The 24,601-nt window shown below is 39.3% G+C and overlaps 2 protein-coding genes across 2 annotated transcripts; one reads left to right on the top strand and one right to left on the bottom strand.

Moving 5' to 3' along the window:
- Positions 1-2,817: 2,817 nt before the first annotated feature.
- On the bottom strand, positions 2,818-3,804 carry LOC148563117 (uncharacterized). Its single transcript, XM_088491180.1, has one exon. It carries the CDS (start codon positions 3,802-3,804, stop codon positions 2,818-2,820), a length of 987 nt encoding a protein of 328 aa, XP_088347306.1.
- A 3,485-nt stretch (positions 3,805-7,289) lies between these two features.
- Positions 7,290-9,198, top strand: LOC148563116 (uncharacterized). Its single transcript, XM_088489818.1, has 2 exons — positions 7,290-7,766; positions 8,093-9,198. Exon 2 carries the CDS (start codon positions 8,093-8,095, stop codon positions 8,867-8,869), a length of 777 nt encoding a protein of 258 aa, XP_088345944.1. The 5' UTR covers positions 7,290-7,766; the 3' UTR covers positions 8,870-9,198.
- Positions 9,199-24,601: the final 15,403 nt, after the last annotated feature.

Raw genomic sequence — 24,601 nt, 5'->3', positions numbered from 1 at the left:
CAGGGCCCTGAGCTAAGGTACCACAAATTAGAAAAGTTCGCCTACTCCTTAGTAATAGCCTCTCGAAGGCTACGGCCTTACTTTCAGGCTCACACAATAAGAGTCCGCACGAATCAACCCATGAAGCAAATCCTCCAAAAAACGGATATTGCAGGAAGAATGGTACAATGGGCAATAGAGCTCTCCGAGTTCGACTTAAAGTATGAAACTCGGATGGCGATTAAAGCCCAGTGCCTCGCCGACTTCGTTGCCGAATATGCAGGGGATCAAGAGGACAAACCGACTACTTGGGAACTCTATGTGGATGGATCCTCCAATAAAACAGGAAGCGGCGCAGGCATAATATTGGTAGATGAAAGGGGAACCCAGATAGAAGTTTCCCTCAAGTTCGAATTCCCAGCTTCAAATAATCAGGCAGAATACGAAGCCTTGATCGCAGGATTGAAGCTGGCTGAAGAAGTCGGTGCTACGAAAGTGATGGTATACAGCGACTCCCAAGTGGTGACCTCTCAAATAAGTGGGGAGTACCAGGCAAAAGACCCAACTATGAAAAGGTACTTGGAGAAAGCCTCGGAACTCTTGGGGCGCTTTGCGGAAACCGAGGTGAAGCACATAACTCGGGATCTAAACAGCAGAGCAGACGCCCTATCCAAGCTAGCAAGCACCAAGCCAGGAGGAAATAACAAAAGCCTGATTCAAGAGACTCTCCAGGAACCTTCAGTGGTAAAAATGGAAGACCCACTAGAAGTCCTTGAAGTGGTCGGATTGAACCTCGGATGGATGAACCCCTTAGTCGAATACCTAAAATTCGACATCCTCCCTAAGGAGGAAAAAGAAGCCCAAAAAATCCGAAGGGAAGCACAACACTATACCTTGGTGAAAAATGTTCTCTATAGAAGGGGGATATCAACACCATTGCTAAAGTGTGTGCCGACCTCAAAAACCACCGAGGTGTTGGAGGAGGTACACAGTGGAATTTGCGGGAATCATCTCGGAGCCAGGTCATTGGCCAGGAAAGTGATCCGAGCAGGATTCTACTGGTCAACCTTGCAGAAAGATGCCACAGAATTTGTGAAAAAGTGCCAGCCATGTCAAATGCATGCAAATTTCCACGTGGCTCCCCCAGAAGAGCTCATTAGTATCACTTCTCCATGGCCCTTTGCAAAATGGGGAATGGATCTGTTAGGTCCTTTTCCCCAGGCGCCAGGACAAGTTAAATACCTAATAGTGGGAATAGATTACTTCACAAAGTGGATAGAAGCAGAACCACTGGCCACCATCACTGCACAAAGAAGTCGAAGATTCCTCTACAAAAATATCATCACAAGGTATGGGATACCTTACTCCATCACTACAGATAATGGGACCCAGTTCACTGACTCCACCTTTAGAAGCCTGGTAGCCAGTATGAAAATAAAACACCAGTTCACCTCGGTGGAACACCCACAAGCCAACGGGCAAGCCGAAGCAGCCAACAAAGTCATACTGGCAGGACTGAAGAAAAGATTACAAGATGCGAAAGGAGCTTGGGCTGAAGAGCTCCAACAAGTACTATGGGCTTACAGAACAACACCCCAATCCGCCACTGGAGAAACGCCCTTCCGACTAGTCTATGGCGTAGAAGCAATGATCCCCATAGAGATCAATGAGCGAAGCCCAAGAGTGATTTTCCACGATGAGATCAGGAATATACAGGGGCACAAAGAAGAGCTCGACCTGCTCCCTGAAGTCCGAGAAGAAGCTCAAATAAGAGAAGCAGCGCTAAAACAAAGGATGACTGCAAGATACAACAAAAAAGTCATTCGAAGGAATTTCACCCCTGACGACTTAGTCTTAATCAGAAACGACATTGGAGTCAACAAATCTGGGGAGGGAAAGCTCGCTGCTAATTGGAAAGGACCATACAAGATCGAGGAGGTCTTGGGAAAGGGCTATTATAAGGTGACCGACTTAGGCGGCACCGAGTTACCAAGGTCATGGCATGCTTGTAATATGAAAAGGTACTACAGCTAAGAAGCGAACTCTACTCCCTGATGTACTCTTTTCCCAGCTTCATGATTTTTTCCAGAATCAAAAGGTTTTTTCTGGAGAAGGGTTTTTAACGAGGCATCATAGTAGGGGCTAAGGGAAATAAATTATCAAAAGCCCTTAGTAGCAATAAGGTACCTCCTCAATTAATAAAGATCTTTTTTCATTTTAAATATCTCTTTTAAATTCCCTTTTTTATTTTTCCTTCTACGAAACGCGCCGATTTAAGCTCGACAAAACGTGAAAATCCCATGAACCGACCTAGATGGTCGTCAGGATAAAACGATGAGGTACAAGTCGGCGTAAAGAGGCTATAGAAGTCGATCATGATAAACTCGGAAGCAATCCGACTCATAGGTCGGAAAACGAAGCCGAGTAAAGCTAAAATGAATCGCAAAAGTAGCCTAAGTCACGAAAAACTCAGTAAAACAAAATTGAGTACTAGGAATAACAAAAAGAGATAAGGAAAAACTACGAAAGAATAGCAAGGCTGCCTTAAGGAAATTCAGAAAAGCAGGCAAGCCCCAAAGAAAAGGTTTTTTTTTTCCTAGAAAAGATCAAGGAGTCAAAAGAACCACGAACAGAAAAAGCATGCGCACATAAGGTAACTCAAAACCCTTATCCAAAAAAGGGGTACTTATTTTTTAACTTACAATAACCCTTATAAAAAGGGGTATCATAAAGTGTTTTGTTTACGGCCCTAAAAGGCCAAAAAATTGTTCAAACACTACCAAAATAAATAAAGAGTTTAAAAAGAGGGGCCCACAGGCCGGGCCCCAATAGCCAAAATCACTTCTCAAGAGGATCACCACCAGCAGAGTCAGGAGGAACACCAGCAGCAGGAGTCGAAGAGGAAGTCGGAGGAGCGGTAGAGGAACTCGGAGCATCCTTGGAACGAGGAGGGGACTCTATGATCCTCTGACCCCGAGTCTTTAAATCAGACTCAGACTCCACCACGGGGACAGGAGGATCCACGATGGCACCATCAACTACAATCTTATCAGGGTCCAAAGGAGAAAGGTCCAAGTCAGGAGCAATAACCCCGACCTGTTCCTTGAAAATCCTCCAAGCCTCGTCAGCACCATCCGCAATAGAGTCCTCCAACTCGGTATAGGCCTTCCGAGCGTTCAGCAAGTCATTCTTTACAGACACAAGATCAGCAAACAAACTGTTGTAGCTGGCTTGCGCTGCTTTCCTCAAATCCATCTCCATGTTGCACTGGGATTGCAACTTCTTCCCTTTCTCCCTGAGGCTGTCCCTCTCCTCCGTCAGTTTGGCGACTTTCCCCTCCAACTCCTTCTCATGCTCCTGATATATACGAAGCCTACCCTCCAGCTCCTCGACCCTCGAGGTCGTCCCTAAAGAGCTGATGGGAGTCTTCTCAAATATATCCAAGAGTTTGCCACAAACCCCCGCCGTCTTGAGACTCTCCTCAACCACAGTAGTGAGGTAGTGCCGAACAGAGACATCATCCATACTCATACGAGCATGAGGATAGATGTTCTTTCGGACGAACGCAAGAGCGTCCGCCTCACCAGTAGCGCCAGACTCTAAGGTCTTGCGCTTCTTTGGCTCTGGTTCAGGAGTAGGTCGGACGGGAGGGGGCGGCAGAGAAGAAGCAGAGGAAGAAATTACAATAGGTTGAGAGGAAGTCCCGACGTTCCGAGGAGGAGGAGGGGGAGAGACAACCATTCTAACACCTCCAGACCTGGCTCGAGACTTTGCCTTGGCTTCCTGAACCCTCTGGTAAGACTCTTGAGCATTTTTCTTTGCCATCTCTGCAGAAACAAAATGATAGCTAAAATCAGACAAAGTCGGTAAAAGAAATCGCAAGTCGGAAATAAGCAACAAGTGCAAAAAGCTACCTAATTGTGGCTGGACAAAGGCCGGCGACCCCTGAAGAAATTTTTTAGTATCCAAGTATGGGGCCCTCCCCCACACTTCTCGGAGGAACCCCACAATGGCTACCTCGACCTCATTTAGGTCATCTAGACCATATTTCTCGCAGGGGGAGGCCTCCAGCCAATATAAAGGAAATCGGGGAGAGGAATGCTCATCCAGGAAAAAGGGGTGGTGACCCTCTACAGCTTGCACTTTGAAAAAGTAGTTCTTGAAGTCGTGAAAGGACTCGTCAAAAAGGGTAAAAAGCCTCCGACCTTGAATGGCTCGAAAGGACACCCACTGTTGCTTATTGTTTAGCCCACTGAAGGGTTTGGTCATATGGAAAAGGTAAAAGAAAATCCTTAGAGAAGTCGGAAACTCTAGAGCCTGGCTGATAAATTGATAAATTTTTAGAAAACCCCAAGAGTTGAGGTGAAGCTGGGTGGGAGCCACTCGGCAATGACGCAATACAGACATTTCAAACTCTGAAAAAGGGAGGAAAACGCCCAAACGAGTGACCATACTCTCATACATAAAAAAGAAATGAGGGGCCGTCTCGTCAGCCCTCCCGAAACAAACCCGGTCTTCTGGACCCGGGACTACCAACTCGTACTTGGGCTCATCTTCTTCAGAAGTACAAATTCTATAGTGAGTACGAAGGTGGGTGATAAATTCAGTGTCAACGGAGGGCTCCTCCCCTAGAACCGTAACGTCTACCCACTGGGAGAGAGCATCTACGGAAGCCATTTTCTTTTCTTAAAAAAAGGGGGTGACAAGAAACCTACAAAAGAAAAGAAAAATCAACACACGGTCTCTAAGGGAAGGGGCACGGAACTAAAGCCTACAAACCAAATCTACCTACAAGATAAAGGCACGCAAATAGAAAACATGTCACAGAAGGGAAAAAACTAACCTTTGAGTCTGAAATCAAGACAGGAGGAAGTAAGAACCTTCGAAACGCAACAATACAGCACGAACAAATGCAAGGGAAATTTGAAAGATTGCAGAAACGAAACAACGAAAGAGAGGGAAAGTATTTATAAAGACGTTAGGGGCATAATGGTAAAATGGGGGCAGTCATTAATGAAGATGCACCGTTACCAAGGCCATTAAATCTCTACGCACACCCAACGGACACGACGCTTGATTAGACGTAACTGTCAGAACCGAAAGGTCAAGAAAGATCACGTCGGTTCCTAAACCATCACGTCGGTCCTCCTGCAAATCGGCCAAAACCCCGAGTTGAATACTCGAACCCAACTCTTAAAAAGAAATTGGGCTCGAGTAGGGGCACTGTTCATACCCTGGCCCAATAAATAGGGCCCAAGATCTAAGCAAAGAAGCCCAACCCAAAAGGTTGGCCTTCCTCCAGTACCAGCCTTCGTCCCAGAAGTCGGTACTAAACACGACCTGCTCCAAAGAAGTCGGATACGAGGGTTAGCTGGCAGATAACACTCATTCGAATGAGTAACTGCCCCTAGAAACTCTCTAACCACTTCATAGAGCCATATCTTAACCTCCCTAAGATATGGGAACGGTTATCCGCCTAAAAAGGTGGCACTACTTCAGCGGTGGTTATTGGTTCACCACTATAAATACCCTGACTTCCCTCAGGTATCACGAAGTCCAATACATTCTAAACCTGCTTATACCCTTGCTAACTTAGGCATCGGAGTGTCTTTGCAGGTACCACCCCCCATTCTTTCACACGTGCAAGTCGGACGGAGGAACACCGAGTTTCGGGCAAACGCGATAGTCTCCTCCCTCACACGTTTGGGCCTACCAACGCCATCCGGCCCACCAATCTCTGGTTACCCACAGTAACACTACCATTTAACATGAATCTGGGGTGTAAGTCACCGAACCGAAATTTACCGTAAAACCGAGCTGAAATTTATAACAATCGAATAGAAAAAAAAATCAGTTTTTTTATTTTTTTTTTTGAATTAAACTGATTGGTTCGATTTAATTTTCAGTTGGTTCGGCAAAAATCAAACCGAACCAAATTGAAGAAGTGGCTTAATAATGCATTGAAATATAAATTTTAGACTTAACAAATGTGTTTGTTTTATGTTTAGTTGTTGGAATGAGTTGAAATTATGTTGAATTTGAATGTAATGTAATGTTATTTCAGTTTATTGATTGTTTTGAACATCATTTTATTGAGATTAACTTTCTATTAGTTAGGATTTAAAAACCGAAAAAACCGACCGAACTAAACCGCTTTTAGTTTAGTTCAGTTCAATTCGATTGTTGTACAGACAACAAACCGATTGGTTGGTATTCTGTGAAAATCGAATAAATTGATTTGATTGAATTTTAGTCTAAAATTGAACCAAACCGAACCGATAATACTCTTAATGAATCATGCTAGATGAATATTACAGTGGACTACTAAAATTTAAAATTTAAAATATATATTATAAATGAAATAAACTTATGCTTTTATATATATACAAATATAGAATGATTGATTTGGTTATTAATTTTTGATGTGTACGTAATATTTTTGTATATCTGAGTTGCTTTTTACTCTAAATATATACTTACTTTGGTCACACCCTAGTTGTTTCCTTTTTGATTCTCCAACTCCAAGTTTAAGCACAAACCTTCCACGTGCGATATATTTTGTTTTTATTTTCATTACCAAAATACTTAGTAGCTCATCACAATGTGTTTTATATTAGGTTCAAATACAATTTTACAAATCAACTTCCCCAAAATTGGCACAATGTATAGAAAGTTTGAGTCCAAATACAAACCACCTTGCCCAAAATTGCAAGATTGTGGAGTGTGGGTTCAAATACAATTCACCTTGCCCAAAATTATACCATAATCGCATAAAAGTTTGGATCTAGTTTCGACTTTATTTTATTATTATTATTATTATTATTATTATTATTATTAAGACAAATATTGATGATATATGCTTTAAATATTAGTGATATTAAAAGTTTAAATGTTATTTAATAATTATTAATTTATATTTGTAAGCAATAGTATATTTAATTTAATATATTTTAATTTTATTTATTTAGTTAATAAATTAGACTTTATGTTAATGAATTTAAGAGTTTTTTGTAATTTTAACATAATATGAGGTTATAAATATGATTAAGTACGATTTTGGTCTTTAAAGTATAAGCCGAAAATTTTTTTCGTCCTGAACCTTTATTTGCATACAAAATCATCCCTAAAGTTTAACTTGGTTTTAAAATTGTCCTTACTTTAGGGACCAAAATCGTACGAAAGTAGCGGTGGAAGCAAAGACAGAAGTAGATCGTGGACAGCTTTTTCTTCTTCCCTTCCCTCTTTTTCTTCTTCCCTTCTCCCTTCGCAAGAGCAGAAACACTCTCTTTCTCTTATTTTTTCTTTTTTTATATTATAATTTTTGAGTAAATGCCCAAAATGGTCCCTGAAATTCAAATCGGTATTCAATTCAGTCCTTTATTTTTCTAAATGACCAAATAAATCCCTAAAATTGAGAAATGTGCGTCCCCGTTAGTCCCTGCCAGAATTGCCGTCTTAACGTTGCTGATGTGGAACGTTAACTGCCATGTGGACATTCTATTAAACGACGTCGTTTGAGTTGTGGGTGCCCTAAGCCTGTAAAACGACGTCGTTTGAAATAACGTATTCTCCCCCTTTGAATAAACAATTGTTGTTGGTCCCCCCTTCCACTTCAACGTTTCCCACCAAAATTTCAGAAAAGCTTTCTCTTCTCCTACGTCCCTTCATTCTCCCATACTTCCCACTCAACATTTCATCGGCGAGGATCATCCTTAGAATCTGTTCTCTCCGGTCAGTGAAGAAGTCATCGACGAAGCATCACCTTCGTACACTGCCGACGGTGAGAGGTAACAGTTCGACTTGATCATTCTCTTCCATTTTTTTGGTTTTCATTGAGGGTTGTTGATACTTATGTGTGAATGCGTTGTTGTATATGTAAGGGAGTGGTTTAGAATGTTGTGGTTGTTGATGGCGCAAATGTTAGGGTTTAGGGTTTCTAATATGAAACTTGTAACCACATAAATCATAATCTTGTTTAAGTTATAGTCAGTAGGAAGTAAATATATGCATCCTTATTACAAATATAGTTTGATTTCTAGTTCTTTGCAATATGGCTGTTTTGCGACAAAATGAATAATCCTGTCTGTTTTGTGCATTGTGCTGTAAACTTCAGATGCCTGATCGATTGAGACTTGTTTTCCACCATGGTGGAGCGTTTGAGACAGATCCTAGGGGAAATTTTATCTACACTTCTGACTTGTATGAAGAATGGGTTGGAGTTGATGAAGACTATCTTGACGTGTTTGCGGTAACAGGTTATTATAAAGAGTTGGGGTATGATAAGGCTGAAGCATGTTGGTATCTGGAGCCTAAACATGTGTTGGAATTTGGTCTTAGGAGATTGAAAGTGGACCAGGACCTTGTTGATATGATCAAGCACTGCCATGAGAATAACAACGTCATCCACATCTATTTTGAGCACGGAACTTCGATTCCTGAGATAATTGATGTAATGAATTTGTCTGAGGAGGATGGTGATATAGGCCAGAAGGTCGGAATGGAAGGCATGGAAGAAGATAGAGTAGAAGGTGTTGAATCTGTAAAGAAAACCAGCACAATATTAAGTCAACTTGAAGAACCAGTTACCTTTATCCCAGTTGAACTGAAATCCACTGCACCAAGTCCACTGTCCACTACCCACTGCCCCATCTCCACTGCTCCCCAAGCCACTGCCCCCCAAGCCATTGCCCCCCAAGCCACTGCCCCCCACCCCACTGTGACACAGCCCGTTGCTCCCAAGCCCATTCCCCCCCCCCAACCCACTGCCTCCCAGCCCAGTGTGACACAGCCCGTTGCTCCCAAGCCCATTGCCCCCCAGCCCACTGCCCCCAGCCCACTGCCTCCCAGCCTACTCCCTCGAAGCCCAGTACACGAAGTTCAACTGCCCTGAATTTTAATGGTGACAAATCATGTTCACAGGCGAAGTCCCCTAAATCTCTATCCCAACCAAATCCCATTACATCCAAACCTGTATCTCAAAAAGTTTGGTCTCAACCCACTCCTTCAACCAAGAATGCACAAATTAAAAAAAAATAGCGCATCAAAGAAACAATCCAAGCCTATTAACTTTAAATTCAACACGTCTACCAAAATGCCTAGAAGGTATATCACAAGATCACAAGGCTGGAGAAAACAAGCAAGCAAGGAGCCAGTTCAGTTGAATGTTGATAGCTCATCTGATTCTTATGAGTCTGCAGAGGACAGTTTATACAAGCCACACATGCCACTTGACTCTCTCGACTCAAGCAGTGACAACAATGATGATGTTAGTCCTAGCAGCGATAGGAGAAAAAGGAAGACTGCCAGTGACAAAGACAAAGGCAAGAAAAAGGTTGTTAATGATGAAGATACTTCTCGTCCCCCATCAATGGATGCATCTGATTATGAGAAGGAGGTAGATGATGATGAGAACGAACAAAACTTGCAATGTATGTACCGCATATTATAATTAATGTGCATATGTATTGATTTTATTCTGTTTCTGTTGGTGATGTAATGTATGAATTTGTATGGCAGTGTCTTTCTCTGATGATAGCTGGAAATCTGATGAACTGAAGACTCCACCAGACTCTGAAGATGAAGCAGACCCAGCTGCGAATCCCATCTTCAATGATGCCGCCAAGTTTGGACATGTGAGATTAGAGCTAGGTATGGAGTTTACCACTAGGGATGCCTTTAAGAAAGGGGTTAGAAATTATACATTGCAAGAGGGTAGGGGTGTAAGGTACAAGAAAAATGATACTACTAGATGTAGGGTGGTATGCAAGAATGAAGATTGTCCCTGGATGGTGTTTTGTTCTTATAGCAAACCGAATGGATGTTGGCAGATTAAGACCTTTAATGATGATCATACATGTGAGAGAACTTTCAAGAATAGATGTGCAACTAGGTCTTGGGTAACTGACATACTTGTTAAGAAGGTTAGGAAGCTCCCAGCTTTTAGACACTGTGAGGTGTTTAATTACTTTAAAGCAAAAACTGGAATACAACTGTCTAGGACTACAATTACAAGAGCTTTGGGTGATGCAAGGAAAATAGTGAGGGGTGATGAAGCTGCTGAGTATGCTAAACTCAGAGATTATGCGGAGGAGCTGTTGAGGTCTAATCCGGGCTCAACTGTCAAGTTAGGTGTTAGTCCAATGCCTAACGGAGAAGGTGTCTTCGAAAGGTTTTATGTGTGTTTGCATGGATGCAAGAAAGGTTTTGTGGGTGGCTGCAGACCCTTGGTAGGACTTGATGGGGCTTTTTTGAAGACCTATTATGGAGGATGGCTGCTGTGCGCCATGGGTCAGGATGCGAACAATCATGTGTATCCAATTGCATGGGCAATTATTCATATTGAGAACAAAGACAACTGGAAGTGGTTCTTGGAGCTCTTGCAGGAAGACATTGGAGATCAGACAGAGCATGGTTGGTGCTTCATCTCTGATATGTAGAAGGTAACCTAACCTATATGCTTTAATTAGATGCACGATAAATTATTTTAAGGACCATTTTGGATTAATGAACCAAATTTGAAGGACTATTTTGGAGAATTGCAGAATTTAAGAATTTAAGAATTTCAGTATATAGTAACCTATATACTATTGTTATGGCAATTGCAGAATTTAAGAATCCTTAAGCGCATAAGTTCAAAATAGAACCTGTTTTTCAATTTATTATTATATATCTGGTAAAAATCAAGAATCTGTTATTTGCTCAGGTTTGTAGGTGACTACTTTGTTATCTTGTAGGGTTTAATCCCAGCATTGCGTGAAGTTATGCCAGGTGCGCATCACCGCTTCTGTGCGTGGCACCTTTGGCAAAACTTTCAGAAACAATGGAAGGACTCACACTTGAAGAGTTTGCTTTGGAAGTGTATTAGAGCCATGACTGTCCAGGAATTCAACGGACATATGCAGTCTATAAAGAGGGTGAATGAGAAGGCGTGGGCATATTTAGACAAGTTTCCTAGGCATGCATGGACCAGGGCTCACTACAAAGACTTTCCAAAGGTTGACAATGTCTGCAACAACATGTGTGAGGTATTCAACGCTGCCACCAAACCATACAGATGTAAGCCCGTCTTGACTTTACTGGAGGAGGTTAGGAGGTATGCCATGACTAGTATGGCAAGGAACAAACTGAAACTCTCTAGCCATATGGGATACTTACCTCCGATTCAACAAAGTAGACTTGCAAAGGAAAGGCATTACAGCAGGTACTATATACCAATGTGGTCTGGAGATGCGGCTGAAGAGATGTTTGAAGTGCATGGTGAACCACATAATGTGGTGGTTGATTTGGGAAACCAAACATGTAGCTGCAGGTCTTGGCAGTTATCGGGTAAGTACTATTTTGTTTGATTGTTTTTATTTTTTTGTGTAATTGCACCGTAGTATACCTATCAAGACACTTAGTTACTCAAATTTTTTATGTGGTAGGGTTACCTTGTCGTCATGCAATAGCTGCGATTTCAGTCATGAATGGTAGACCTGAGAATTATGTCCATGCATGGCTAACAATGGGCTCATACAACAAGACTTATGAGTACCATATCAACCCGGTAAGAGGCCAACAGTTGTGGGAAACATCAGAATACCTCCATTGCTTACCTCTTGTAAGGAGCAAACCCCGTGGCAGGCCATCACATTATGCAAGAAAAAAAGATCAACATGAGGCACCTGTTCGGGGGAGCCAAGAGCGCACAGCAACAAAATTGAAGAGAAAATATGGCAAATTCACATGCGGGACATGTGGGGATGTTGGTCACACAACAAGGAGTTGTAGAATATCAAAGAAACAAAAGGCTGATGAGCTAGCAGCTGCTGCAAAGGCTGCTGAAGATGCTGCAGATAAGGGTGACACTGGTTCTAAAGGTAACAAAGGTGAGGTTGTTACTGAAGAATGTGAGGTTGGAGCTGAAGGAGGACAAATTGATACTCAAACAGAAGTTGCTGCTGAAGGGGGTCTAGGAGCTGAACAAGAACCTGCAACTAAGGTATTGTTGTTATTGATATTGTTGCTATTGATAAATCTGGAAACAAACAAATCCATATAATGACACTTGTATTGTTGTTGTTGATATCATAGGCTGTAAAGACTACAAAGACTGCAAAGAAAGGCCATCTGAGAACTAAATGTGAGAGACGCATAGACAAACTTCCTGTCAAGAGGACAACTTCATCCACTGCTGCTACTGCTGCGGCTGCTCCACATCCGACTGAGATTTCAAGAGAGACTATTCAGGGAGCTAGTGCAGCAACCTCTGAAAAACTTGCCTCCTTCTTGAAATTTGTTCCAAATCCAGGATTCAACCCACCAAGGAAAACTGTCTAACCAGCACAAAGTGTGGTGGCTTTTTGAGTTCATGTTGTTGTAGCTGAATGTTATGCTTAAAGAATTCTGCCTTTTTTTAATGTAACCTATCAAACTTGTATGTATGGCCTTTGAATGTTGTTATGGCCTATGATGCTTTGGGTTGTGATACTATATTATGCACAATGTGCTTTAGCACAAACAACACTTGTTCCATGTTCCAGTATTAGTTATCTTAAATTAATGAAGCTTTTGGTTTAGTTCATGTTGTGATTTATCTCTTTCTGGTTTAGTTGAACACAATTTTTAGCAGAATAAGTGCAGCATCAAGAGTTGAACTCATGTCAAATTAGTGTTTCATTTCATTTCATTCCATCTTCATCAAGACATTACATACCACTTAAGAAATTTAAAATTTCATAACATTATCATCATTTGTTGAATATAAACCCCAACAAACTAAAACCTAAACACACACCAAAAGTAACAACAAAAGCCAGCAGCATCATTGTCATCATCTTCACGGTCTTAACATCACTCTCCAAGCTTGTCATCCTCCAACTAAACTCATGCAAAACTTCTAGTGGAATGGGTGCTGCAGAAACTTGATCTTCACATCCATCAGCCCAGCGAAAAAAATTACAGTGAATTCCATACTGCAAAGTAAAAAATGCAGGTGAATCCAAACTCAAACTCAAACCATCTTAACATTTTCTTCACAGCCATAACCTTACCTCATAGTTCGGACAACCATAAAATGCTCTACCAGGATTTTCTGCAGTTGTTGAGTGCTTCATCACCGTTCGAAGCCCGCAATAACAGAAAACACCGTTCTTACCTCCCCTATTTCGCATTCCTTTGTTGCCATAAGGTCTGCCTGCAGCGTTGTTCCTACTTGAGCTACTTTGGCTTTTCTCGCCACCACCCATCATCACTCACACAGACAAGAAATCAATTTGGGTTTTACGGCGAAGAAGAGAGGTCGAACAGAAGAGAAGGAGAGTCGGAGAAGAGAAGGAGAATCGAAGAAGACAAGAAAATTAGGGTTTTATAATTGCAATGGACTAATTTGGGTAATATTAGGCAATTCCAGATACCAATTTGAAACAAATTCAACCTTGGCACACATCAGCATCCAGCTGGAATGCCCACATGGCAGTTAACGTTCCACATCAGCAACGTTAAGACGGCAATTCTGGCAGGGACTAACGGGGACGCATGTTTCTCAATTTTAGGGATTTATTTGGTCATTTAGAAAAATAAAAGACTGAATTGAATACCGATTTGAATTTCAGGGACCATTTTGGGCATTTACTCTATAATTTTTTTATTATGGGTAATTTGGTTCAAACTTTTAATATTTAAGTAAAAAGGATGATTTTAAAATTGGTTTTGAACCTTATGGACGGTTTTATATGGAAAAGAAAGTCATAAATGAAAAAAATTTTGACCTATACTTTAGGTACCAAAATCGTACTTACCCTTTATAAATGCCTCCTAATTTTTTGTAGTCATCATAGACAGATTAAAAAAAAGTGTCATAAGTATTTTTTGGTTTCATGATAAAATACCATAGTGTGAAAAAATGAGGTTGAGTGAATTTCTCTCTTATTGTATAGAAAAATTGAATAAAAAGTTAAGTGATGTTTTTTTATTCAATACCCAATCTATGATGTGGATAAGTTAAGTTGAGTGAATTATTTTTTTGTTGCATAAAAAAATTGAATAAAAAGTAGAATGATTCTTTTTGTGTTCAATTTAATCCATCTCTTTTATTTTTTATTTAATTTCAATTATTGTCTTTTTGTTTATTAGTCTTCCAGTCTCATTTAATAATAATATAAATTTTAATTATAAAAATATATTCAAAATTATTTTTTACAAAAAAATTTATTAAAATATTTATTTATCTATATATCAATTATAATGAAAAAATGAGATATTTTGACTAACTATTTGATATTTCTCTAGACATAAAAATAGGTCAGGTGAATCCTCACTTAGCTTTTAACAGGTCATGTCTTACCTATTAACAAATTTAAATTCTTAAAAACAATTTGGGCACAAGCCTATTATGTAAAAGGTTAGAAAAATAAAAAAAGTTAAAATTTATTTTATTTAACTTTTGTTAAATACACATGAGTGAATCTCCAATACTTCAAAATGACAATAAAATAATACATTGTTTGCTTATTCCAATCACTCTTTGTAACTATTAAAATGAGTGAGATTAAAGGGTCCGAGCAAAACTTAGCATTATAACAGAGTCCCTTTTTTACTATGAGAAATTTCCATGGATCTTATCCATGCCATTTTCTGATGAGCAGGATCCTCTGCAGAGACAATCTCAAAGCATACTTTATGGCATTGGATTGAGGAAGAAGGAAATAATACTAGCTAAGCTTTCAGAGAGAGAATGAAAATTTAGAACATTTTGTGAGATAGGAAAAGTGGATATATTACAATGTTTATTGAGATCTGATCACAAACTGAGGTGAGTTTCTCCTTTTATAGAGGTTTCTAAATAACATCGATATCTTGTGGAATCTAAACAAGCCTATCATACAATGCCAACTGGAGGGTAAGGATAAACCTTATCTCTGTATGGTCTTTCTTACACATGTGACAGAGGTCACTTTATTTTAAAGCACTTAATAATTATACATAGTGGGGTTACTGCTTTAATAAAGGGACGGCTTGAAATAATCTTCTGGAAGGTCCCATCACCATCTGAGAAGGATGATGTCTCATCAGAGGCCAAATTGACAGCTCTAAGGTCCATATCCGGATCTTGCAAATATGCAAGCGGGTCTTCAGTGTTTCCTTCATTCGGGTCTTAGGCATATTTTAGATACGGATCATATGGATATGAGTATGGGCCTTCAGTGTCATTGGGTATCCCTGCATCAACCCTTGTTGGGCTTGGTGGTAAAGCATATACTCTTCCATTTAGATCTTCAGAATTCAGATCTTCTTCAGAATTTCTATTTGGAATATGGGTAGACGTGCTGGGCTGGTCTCTTGGAGTATAAAAGGAGTATTGTCCAAATTGTTTAATTATTCCTGAAGTTATGGATCTGGACTGAAACTCCTGAAGAGTTATTGGTGGAACATCTATTTGAAACGGGAGTCCTTCAACTATATCTCTCTCTCTCTCTCCATATAATCCAGGTTGCCAAAGTTGACAAAGGTATTTGGCCAAGGCATTTAGGATTGTCTTCTCATCCGTGGGCCATATGGTAGAGTATCCAACAATATCGACTCTGTTCATGGTGTGAGGGTCTCTTCCAGTGAAATAATTCTTCTGTAGGGTGACAAAACAACAGAATTTCCGTTGTGTCTTAGAGGATTTATCCCATAGTTGGTGCATGTCAAGCATATTACATAACATTCCTCTCCATGCATCAAGTGGGGCATACATAGAGAATAACCGGACTAGATGAGATTGGGCTTGAGTGCGATTACACAGGATGTGATACACAGGAAAGAGTGGTATTATGATAGCACACGTATACATGGAGGAAAGAGCCCAGATATACCACATCATTTCTTCTGGTATAGGTCCTTGGATTATTGGTATAGTGCAAAAATGGGTATCCATGTTGAAATACCTTGGATTTGGATAGATTTGGGTTACGATAAGGAGCTGATGTAGCTAGTAAAACAAGGGTTGTCTGGCTAGACAGTCTATTTGGAACTCTGTCTGGGGTTTTGCTTTGAGTGGAAAAGGACCAACCTTTCTTCTGTAAGAGCTTCTGTGAAGTGGACAATCAGGGAATGAAATGGTGTACGGAGGATTGTATGTGCTCATGGTGCAAATGTAATGGATTGGTTTGGGGAGTGATTCTTTGGTAGGTCTGGAGAGGAAATCAGCAAGTGTATTTTGGTGTCCTTTGATGTGTTTCACCTCGAATTTATAGCGAGAAAACCAGTCTTTCCACCTTAGCAATTGAGAGTTTGGCAGAATTTTTTTCTTGATTTTCAGCATTGATGGGAAAGAGGTGTTATCCATTTCCACAATGAAAAGATAAGAACTGAGGTGAAAATTGAATTTTTCTATTCCTCTTTTAACATCAAGAATCTCTTTGTAAGTAGCATGGTAATGTTTTTCAGATTCTTTGAATTGTCCACTAGCATGCACACAGTAATGTCTTATCCCATCAATTTCTTCAAGTAGCACTGCTCTCCAGAATTCATCACTAGCATCTGTCTACAGTATCCTTTTCCCTGTGCTGGGAATCTTTAAAGGAGGGGGTCTTGTGTTATCTTCTTCAGGATTTTGACAGCTGTGGTTTGCTCAAGTCCCCATGGTGGGGGGCTTCTTTTCTAGTAGGGGTGTCCGCGGATCGGATCGAATCGGATATGGCCGAAAATTCGATTCGATCCGCACAATTTTCATCAGATCAGATCGGATATGATATCCACACTTTTTAGTGCCGGATCCGATCCGATCCGATCCGCAAATGTGCGGATCGGATCGGATATCGGATATCGGATATATCCGCATAATTAAACCTTCTCTTTTTAATCATATTTCAATGTAAAAAAATTCAATAAAAATATTTCTTTTATACTTTTCAACTTATTTATTCCTAAAATATTTTTAATCAAACTCTTTCTAAATAACAAAAATAAAATAATACAATATATGAATAATAATTACTAACTAAAACATACAAACAAGTAAATATAATACCAAACATATATATATTTATTTTTTTTTTAATTATTATTGTGCGAATTTGTGGATCCGCAGATCGGATACGCGGATGTAGAGCAGATATCCGCGATCCGATCAATTTGCGGATCGAATTGTATCCGCAATTTTCGGATCGGATGCGGATATTTACCGTAGATCTGCGGATACAATCCGATCCATGGACACCCCTATTTTTTAAGAGTTTTGACAGCTGACTGGTGTGTCTGGTCACATCTGGGATAAAGTCTCTGATGTAGTTGACGATTTCCAAGAATTGTTGGACTTGTTTGACTGTCATATTTTCATCAGGAAAATTGATTAATTCTTTGGCAATATGATCTCCTGGTTGAAAGAATCCATCTTCGAAGACCATCCCAAGAAATTCAATCCTTTTATTGGCAATAGAGCTCTTTTTTTATGATAGCATGATTCCCTGATCTTTGATAATTTGAGTGAATTGGGCCAGGAGTGCCTTGTGGGCTTCATCGTCTTTTGAGAACAGTAAGATATCATCAATGTAGATGAGTGTGGAGTGTAATATGGGCTCAAAGATTTTGGTCATTGCCTTTTGAAAGAGGAATGGTGCTACTTTGAGTTCGAATGGCATCATCGTCCACTGGTATTGGGCTTCAGGTATACAGAATGCTGTTTTGTACCTATCTTCAGGATGGAGCCCAATTTGTCAAAATCCAGCCTTTAGATCAAACTTGCTGAATATTTTTGCTCCACTTAATCTCTGTGTAATAACTGAGATTCTTGGTAGAGAAAACTTGTCATCTTGTAAGAAGACATTAAGTGGTTTATAATCAATAACAAGCCTCTTCTTTCCTCTATTCTGTTCGGCCCTTTTTTCAACATAGAATGCTTGGCACGCTCAGTTAGAATTAGTTGGTTCAATGAGCCCTTGAACAAGAAGGGCTGCACATTCAGCTCTTGCTAGTTTAAGATCTTCAGGGTTCATTCCTGAATGTGTAGCCTTTGTCGGGTTGACATCCTCATTCTTTTTGAAAGAGAGGCGAACATAAAATTCTGGATTCTTCCACAAAGGTGCAGGGTGGTTGAATTGATCATGACTGTCACAACAGACACTAAGGAGTAGCTGTTGGATCTCTTTATATTCTTCCGGAGCCTCTTGGATTTCAAGGATACTTTGTATTCCTGAAAAAGGCAAAAATTGCCCTCTGTAACTTAGGCCAGTAGGTTTGATATGCAATCCATGGGTTCGGAAGAATGCATCAAAGCCGAACAAAACATCTTTATCTGGGAGATAGCTTCCCAGTACCTTGAGTCAAGTAGTTTAGCCTGCAAATATTTCCAAACCAATGGATTTTTTGAAAATAAGATTGATGGTGAAGATCTCACTGTTAGTTGCTATAAACCTTTTTGAAAAAGGTGCCCACATTTCTTTTGGTAAGACATGTGGTCTTAGGACAGTGGCACAAGACCCAGTATCCATTAGTGCAACAGCCTTTGTTGGTTTGTCATAGACGGATGTCTTGACTTTTAAATCGAAATGAGGACGAGGAGTACCATCAATCTGTTTCAGTCCTAATGATCCAAGGTATCCAAGTTCTTCTTCTTCTTCTGGGAAGCTTGATCCTTTAGGAATTCTTGTTGTGATAGAGGCAATGGAGGATATAGAAAAGATTGACCTTCTTGGTGGGAGGTCTTCTTCTGAATCAGAGTCTTGGAAGACATATTCGGTTTCTCTATCTTTTCTTTCTTGTTCTTCAAGTACTGATTCAAGATCTTCTTCATCTTCGATGGAAGCTGCATCCATTAAAGACTGAAGTATTTTTATCTCATTTTTTTGTCTTATGAGGACATGATTTAGCAAAGTGGCCTTGCTTTCCACAAATGAAGCATTTGTTTGACTTAGTATGGGGTGTTCTTCTTTTGAAATAACGGTATTTTTGCTTCTTTCTGCCCCTTCTAAATGCCTTCTGGTGAAATGACTTGGTTGGTGGTTGCCAGTGTGTCTTTTTCTTTGGCTTACAATCACACGTGCTTGACTCCTTGCATTTGATCTTCAAATAAGATTTATTGCATGCTCCCTTGAGTTTGCCTGAATTTTTGTTGAGCTGTTTGAACATTTGTTGTTGTTCGCATAATTTGTCAAGAGCAGCTAGAGCCAATTGATATATTTCTCCAATGGTAGTAGTAGCTACTTCTTTGCGAAGAGCCATCATCATCCGCTGTAATTCTGGCTGGAGTTCATCTGACAAGAATGCCATGATGACTTGTTTGAGTGGCGGGTTATTATTTCCTCCTAGAGAATAATATTTAGCAACCATCTTCTTGTAATGCCTTTCCAAGACCTTTCTGTTAAGTGAACAGCACTTCATTTTAAAATATTCTTCAAAAATTTTTTTCTGGATAATTGTAATGTCTCCCAAGAATTTTTGATGTATTATTCCCAAAAACTGAGTAGGGGTACCATTAATGAGCTGGAGTCTTTCATACTCAGAAAGGTTGCTAGCCCATTCTCAGAGATTGCCAGTCATCCGATTTATGAAATCTGCAAGGACTTGTGTGCTTGAAAGATTTGGATTGGCCATGGTAGTTTCAATCCAAGCACTGAATTCATTTAACCTTTCCCTGTATCTTGCCAGTGGAATATCATCAAAGGTGAACCATTTGTTGGGTGTTTTTACTTTAAAGGATCCTGCAGGTGCAGGATTAGCTGAAGTTGCTGGTTCATCTCTTTCAAAGATTACTTCCTCTTCTTCTTCTTCTACAGGGTTAACCATGGCTATTGCTGATAGGTTTGCCTCATAGTCTTCTTCAGACCATTCAGCAGTTTCTTCACTGGATTCAGTAGTTTCCTCATCAAGATCAGATTCGTCAGTGATTTTCTCACTGCGTGATTTATTCAGAGTAAGGGTATTAATTGACCGTCCTGGAGCAGGTGACCCTTCCTTGATACGCTTATCTTTTGTAGGGACATTAAAAGGTGTTTCTTCTCTGAAAAAATTTTCTGGTTTTCAAGGAGGATGAGGCCTGGGTTGGAAAGAAGGCTGAGACTGTGGTGGTTGTGGCTGAGATTGAGACGAATAACGCCATCCTTGGGGAGAGATGGATTTTTTGGTGTTTACTTGTCTGGCTAAATGATATGTGAATTTGAAGATGGAGTCATAATTTGGGATCTCTGGTGGTGAATATGTCGAAGGAAACAAAACAGGTGAATATGAGGGATATGGTTTGGGATACATGGATAATGGGTCTATAGCCAGTGCTTAAGGTACAGCTGTTTTGCTTTTGTCCATCTCAATTTGTCGAAGTTGGGCCTTGACTTGATCCAGTTCTCTATTCTTCTTGTGGAATTATGGGCCAAAGTATCGATTATCTATATAGGCCTTGAGTTCTTGATCAAGTTGAAAAGCTTGTGCAGAGAGCCGATCTCTGAGTTCAGCCACTTGTTCTACCACAGAACCTAATTGTGCTGAGAGACCTTCAGTTTTTTCTACAAGAGCATCAAGAGTGTGATCTATCCAGAGTAGTACTTTATTTTGGCTGACTGCATTATCTGTATGCCAATTAAGCACTTCTTCTTGAGGAGTTGTTGCTTGATGTCCATGTGGAGTGATTCCTTGAGGTATCACATAAGGTCTCCTAGTGATTTTCTTTTCATCAGTTTGGGTCACTAAAGGTGGGAATTCTTCCTCATAAGATCTGAGAGTGGCAATGCATGGGATTGTACTAACTGGCTGATAAAGATAATCCATGGAGTCTTTTCGAGATAGTCTCGTCTTCCTGATCATTGGTTTCTTTCTGAGCATTGAAGCTGTTTCAGTCAAGGTTCTGAAAATCGGACCGATCATCAAACCGTTTTAGTCACTGGTTCATTGGTTTACTGGTCCAACCGGTCTAACTGTGGTTCAACCAGAAAAACCATTTTATAATAAAATAATAAATAAATTATAACTATATGAGCATAATTAAGTCACAAAATTGCATAACACAACAGCAGCATAAAAGTATTACTCTCCCAGCACTTAATACAAAATTGTGGAGTACTAAAATGTAGAATCCATCTCAATTTCCACTATAATACAAGATTGGAAAAGAAATTTTAAAGAGAAAATACAGCTACAAAGCACTTAATTAATATTAAAGTCAGGCAAATTGACAAAACACACAACCCTGAGCTAAATAATCAAATAATCATCTACAAATTTAACAAAAACACAAAGCAGCAGCAGCACAGTCGAACCAGAACCTAGAAATCAAATAACCATTCAATGATTTAAACAAAAATACAAAACAGCAGCAGCGCAGCAAAGCCACAAAAAATTAGTAGTTCGTTCCACTTGCTTCAAGTGTATTGCTATAATTAAAAATTGATACCACACAACATTACAGTTCGACATAGTCTAGTATTTCACATTATGGCATAACTAACTCAACAATAATGTAATCAAACACACCTCATGGACCTTCTCAGTCTCATAATCATCGTACAACTGCACAACAACTCGCCCGCAGTCAATGAGACCGATCATAGAATTAAATTTGCTTTTCTTTATCTCCTCACTGCAACAACCATGTTAGCGTGGAACAATCAATCATTTACTAGTTCATTGTACTTTCAAATGCAAACTCACATGGTTATCTCAACTACCGGAAGCTCCGATATCGATTCCGCTGAGTCAAGCGAATTCTCCACGAGCTTTCTAACAGTAGTATAAAGAGATTTTCCTGGCTGATATGAAATCCACATAATATAAATACAAACAAATCACAAAATCAATAGAAACATAAAAATCAGACACGCCACTCCTACATTATCAAATCCTGCAATGTTCTTGTTCTCAGCAAAGAATTCCGGGGACATTCTGCAAATTTGAACAAAGACACAAAACCATATAATCAATATAATCATTCAATGATTTGTTGATTTCAGAACAAAGAGTCAGAGAATAAAATGAAAAACGAAGAACAAGTGCACACCAAAGTCACTGACCATCAAGAGGGCGACAAGCAGGACGAATCCAATGGAGGATGGGGAGAACTTACTTTCCCATCAGGCAGTGAAATAGCAGACTCAGTTCCAGAACAAATAATCACCCTAACCTTCAAATCAATAACTATTTTAACAAAAATTCAGAAACATCATACTCAAAAATTAAAAAATGGCAGCAGCATGCTAGCAACATAACAAATCCATTTCAACAACATAATTTCAACAACACAAAACCAATGATTTACGTCATTTCAGATTCAGAAATCACTAATTATCATACATTCAAGTTTCAACACAGACTCAACAGAGCATAAAAGGGAATCACTAAACAGTGCCACTAACCTTCAACTGAGAGCAAGACGACGACGACGACACCACGGCAAGCATCTCGAACTCGAAGCCTCGAACAGCGAAGCTAGAAGACGACGCGACGACGACGTGCTGAGCTAGGGATTTGGTTTGGAACAGGGGGAGGAGGAGGCCGCGGAGGCGCCTACAATGATGAACAGCGGCGTCGAATCCGTTGAAGAGGCTAGGTTTTTGGTTTGGGTTCTGAATTCTTGAAGAAGCTAGGGTTGGTGAGTGGTGAGGGAATGAGGGCATTTGATTCGCGAAGGTGTTTGGGGGAGGGGGGTGAGTGACGCGGTGTGGGTTTGTTTTTTTAAGAACCGGCCGTTTTTCGGTCTGGCCCAACCGGCCGATTTTTTGTCAGTTTGCCGGTTTTTCAACGGTTTTGAAATTGGCGTTTTTAGGAGGAGAACCGGACCGTTTTTCTCATCGGTTCCCGATTTAACCGGTTCCCTGTTTAACCGATTCAACTGACCGGTCCAGTCCGGTTTTTAGAACATTGGTTTCAGTATCATCAGGAAGCTCAGGTCGCTTAAAGGAGCAAGGGGCCTGTAGTAACTTCTTCTTCTTTTTCTTGTTCCTCTGTCTTCTAGCATAATCTTCATCATCAGTGTCTCTCTATTGGTCAGCACAGTCACAGTCAGAATCACACATAGAAGGATCAACATCCCAAATGAAGTGGTCATTTATATGAGAAATATAAACAGTTTTCCGTTCTCATAAAAGTGCATAGGTGGATCATGTTGATCGTGAGTTGTTTGCACCTGAACAGGAAAAATCATATTAATCCTCCTAAAAGATGGTCTTCGCAGTGAAGTTTGCTAGAAAGAGTAAGGACTTGTAAGAGGGTATTCAGTGGCTGGGGTTCGAGAGTCTTCTGGAACATGAGTGAATTCTACTAATTGATCAATTTTATTCCCAAGGATTTTCTTTAAACTAGAGGGTAATAAAAATAATTTTATGTTTATTATATTATATAAAAATAATTAATAAAAATGAGACTTGACAAATATATTATTCACCAAGATCCTAGTATTAATAGTGTTAACGAACGTTTTAAAATTTAAATACATTATTAACTAAGCCCTATAAATAATCAATTTGCGTTGGTCGAGTGGTCAGCTCATTCGTCCGTTTAAATAAGTATCGGACAAATTTCATGATTTTCGATTCAATCGATTGAATAGGGTAAGTTTCTTTGAATGATGATCAATTCAATAATTTGTTCCGAATTCTTGGGCCGTAAGAGGACGATTTGAGCTTAAGAGCCTAGTCATCTTTAAACCGTTGAGGCCATGACTCGAATCCGTAACATTGATGAATAGCAAATAAAAAATTACTCATATAAATATATTTTTTTATAAAAATATTAATTAAAATATAAACACCTATTATGTCAATCAATTTAATGATTATCAACTATCATTTTCTTACATAAACATATCTTCACCAAATAAATGTATCACAAGTGTCATTATTCTTGTAGATCTTTGAGCTATTAAAGTGAATTATTGTGATTTGCTAGGGGAAATTTGGTTAGGGGATATGAGATATCTTATCCACTAAAGGGATTGGAATAGAAACAGTAGTGGGTTGCATAATAATGGTGTGTGATCTATTAAGCCTTGTTGAGTAAAGTCCATAAGATGACGAAAGAAGAATGATGAAGTGACCATGCACAGTTATGGAAAGGAAAATGACTTGATGCCATAGAAATGGAGTTATTATGTGGATAAGATTACCACAACATAAAACAACAACCCTAATGCCTATCAATGTGTCCCAGCAAAGTGCTGAGTAAAGCTATAAACCTTAGTCAAGACAAAAAACAAAGTTGCGGCTTCAATAGTAATGATGAATGCAACCAAATTTTGTTCTTGGTGTTTACTGTTTCACTTGTCAGGTCAAGTGTTATTGCTTTTGTTTTTATGGTTAATAATTGTTTTGTCACTTTCACTTTCATCTATAGGTGAACATAAAGTGGATAGTGGATCCTACCATGGTTTAATAAATTGCATTCGTGATTTCCTTTATAATTTGCTAGACTAAAAATTAATTTATTACGGATTAAAATTTTATTTAAAAATTTATTATTGATTAATAAATTGTTACATAAACAAAATAAAATTTAAATTTTTAATATTTATTTAAATAGATTTAATTATAATTGCCTTTTGATACAAGAATTATTAGAAAGTAATATATTTATAACTAAATTATTAAAAATTGATATTTTATGTATAATCGAAAGAGTAAATTAAGTACTTAAAACAAAATCATAACATGATTTAGTAAAAGTTATTTAAAATTGATTG

This window comes from Arachis ipaensis, chromosome B6 (assembly GCF_059453495.1).
Source record: "Arachis ipaensis isolate K30076 ecotype BB chromosome B6, ASM5945349v1, whole genome shotgun sequence".
NCBI lineage: Eukaryota > Viridiplantae > Streptophyta > Magnoliopsida > Fabales > Fabaceae > Arachis > Arachis ipaensis.
Note: the sequence above shows the minus strand (reverse complement) of the source record. Positions and strands in the feature narration are given on the sequence as shown.